Consider the following 1,382-nt stretch of genomic DNA (forward strand, 5'->3'; position numbering starts at 1 on the left):
AAAAAAAAAAAAAAAAAAAAAAAAAGTTGAATTAAAAAAATGGAACGAGGTTAAAGTATAAGAAATTCATCTTTCTTTTTAGTGCCCTAGTGAGGCGTTCCACTTCAGTGGTCTGTGGAAAACTGATTGTTCTTTTCATCGAGACCTTGATAAGATTGTTTAAAAGATGATGAGAGGGCTGCTAGTTAATCCAGTAAATGGAAAGATGATTTCCCTTAAAAAGAAGAAAAAAATCTATTTCTTTGTAACAAAGGTCTTCTAAGGTCATTTATTGACATCATCCTTTATACTCACTGTTTAAACATGGATGGTTAGATTTCATGTTATAATTGGTTAATCAATGAATTTTCTTATTTCATGCCCCCTAACTGAATTTTCCACATGCATCTTACTAGATGCATGCTTTTCTTAAATGTGGGTATGTGTTATATCCAGTAGATCTTGGAATTAAGTGCAGGAATTACTGCCAGAAGGGAAAAGTATAGCACTTAGTTGAAAAGTGGGAGAAAAAGTACAGGTCTTCTGTGATCCTAAGTGCTTTTTGGTTTTTATTTACATGAAAGCACAAATAACATGACAATTTTAGTCCACTTAAGCCTGCAAATGTTCTGCCAGAATAGGACATACATTTCGCTTGGGATGTGCAAGGAGTAGAAGCTATTTAAATGACCTTAATATATTTTTAAAAATACATGTTTTAGTTGATTTGTTACCTGACTGTAGGAGAACATGAATAACCAGTGCTTAGTGGATATAATTGTCTTATTTTTCATTGTAGGCAATTGAAACTGCTCTGGACTGCTTGAAGAGTGCCAACACAGAACCATATTATCGGAGGCAGGCTTGGGAAGTAATCAAGTGTTTCTTGGTAGCCATGATGAGCCTGGATGATAATAAGCATGCCTTATACCAGCTTCTTGCACATCCCAAGTATGAAAATTCTTTAAGCCATAAATACATCTATAAGATGTGTAGTGTTAATTAGATTAGTATGATTTTTTTTGGGAGGGGTGGCAGATGTCAGATCTATTCATTGTAGATTTGTTAACTATAGCATGCTTTTTCCTTTTGACTTCAAAGGGCATGTCTACACCACAGATTCACTGTACTAGGTACTAATTCACTTATACTGTGTTGCTCTGTACATGCTGAACTGAAAGCAGTACAGCAATGTTCTTATGGCATTTTGACAGTGTGTCTAAGTCTACTGCTTCCTGATGCTATAAGGCAGGCGTGGGCAAAATGTGGCCCGCCAGGCTATTCTATCTAGCCTGCGGGGCCCCTAAAAAAATTAGAAAAATTAATATTTATCTGCCCCGGTTGCCTGTGCCAGGGATGCCCTGCGGCTCTCTACACTGCCACCACTGCCCCATGTTTGTGGA

At 36.9% G+C, this 1,382-nt stretch overlaps 1 protein-coding gene across 4 annotated transcripts in view; it reads left to right on the top strand.

The window, feature by feature from the left end:
• The window catches only part of TRRAP (transformation/transcription domain associated protein), a 193,842-nt gene that overhangs the window by 36,872 nt on the left and 155,588 nt on the right, over positions 1-1,382 (top strand). For all 4 annotated transcript variants that reach the window (XM_019512890.1, XM_019512892.1, XM_019512891.1 and 1 more), the window contains exon 21: positions 779-930. In XM_019512890.1, the coding sequence (XP_019368435.1) occupies positions 779-930 (152 nt within the window). The remainder of the gene's footprint in view (positions 1-778; positions 931-1,382) is intronic.

The sequence above is a fragment of the Gavialis gangeticus genome, unplaced genomic scaffold, assembly GCF_001723915.1.
Source record: "Gavialis gangeticus isolate Ggan-Ray unplaced genomic scaffold, GavGan_comp1, whole genome shotgun sequence".
Taxonomy (NCBI): domain Eukaryota; kingdom Metazoa; phylum Chordata; order Crocodylia; family Gavialidae; genus Gavialis; species Gavialis gangeticus.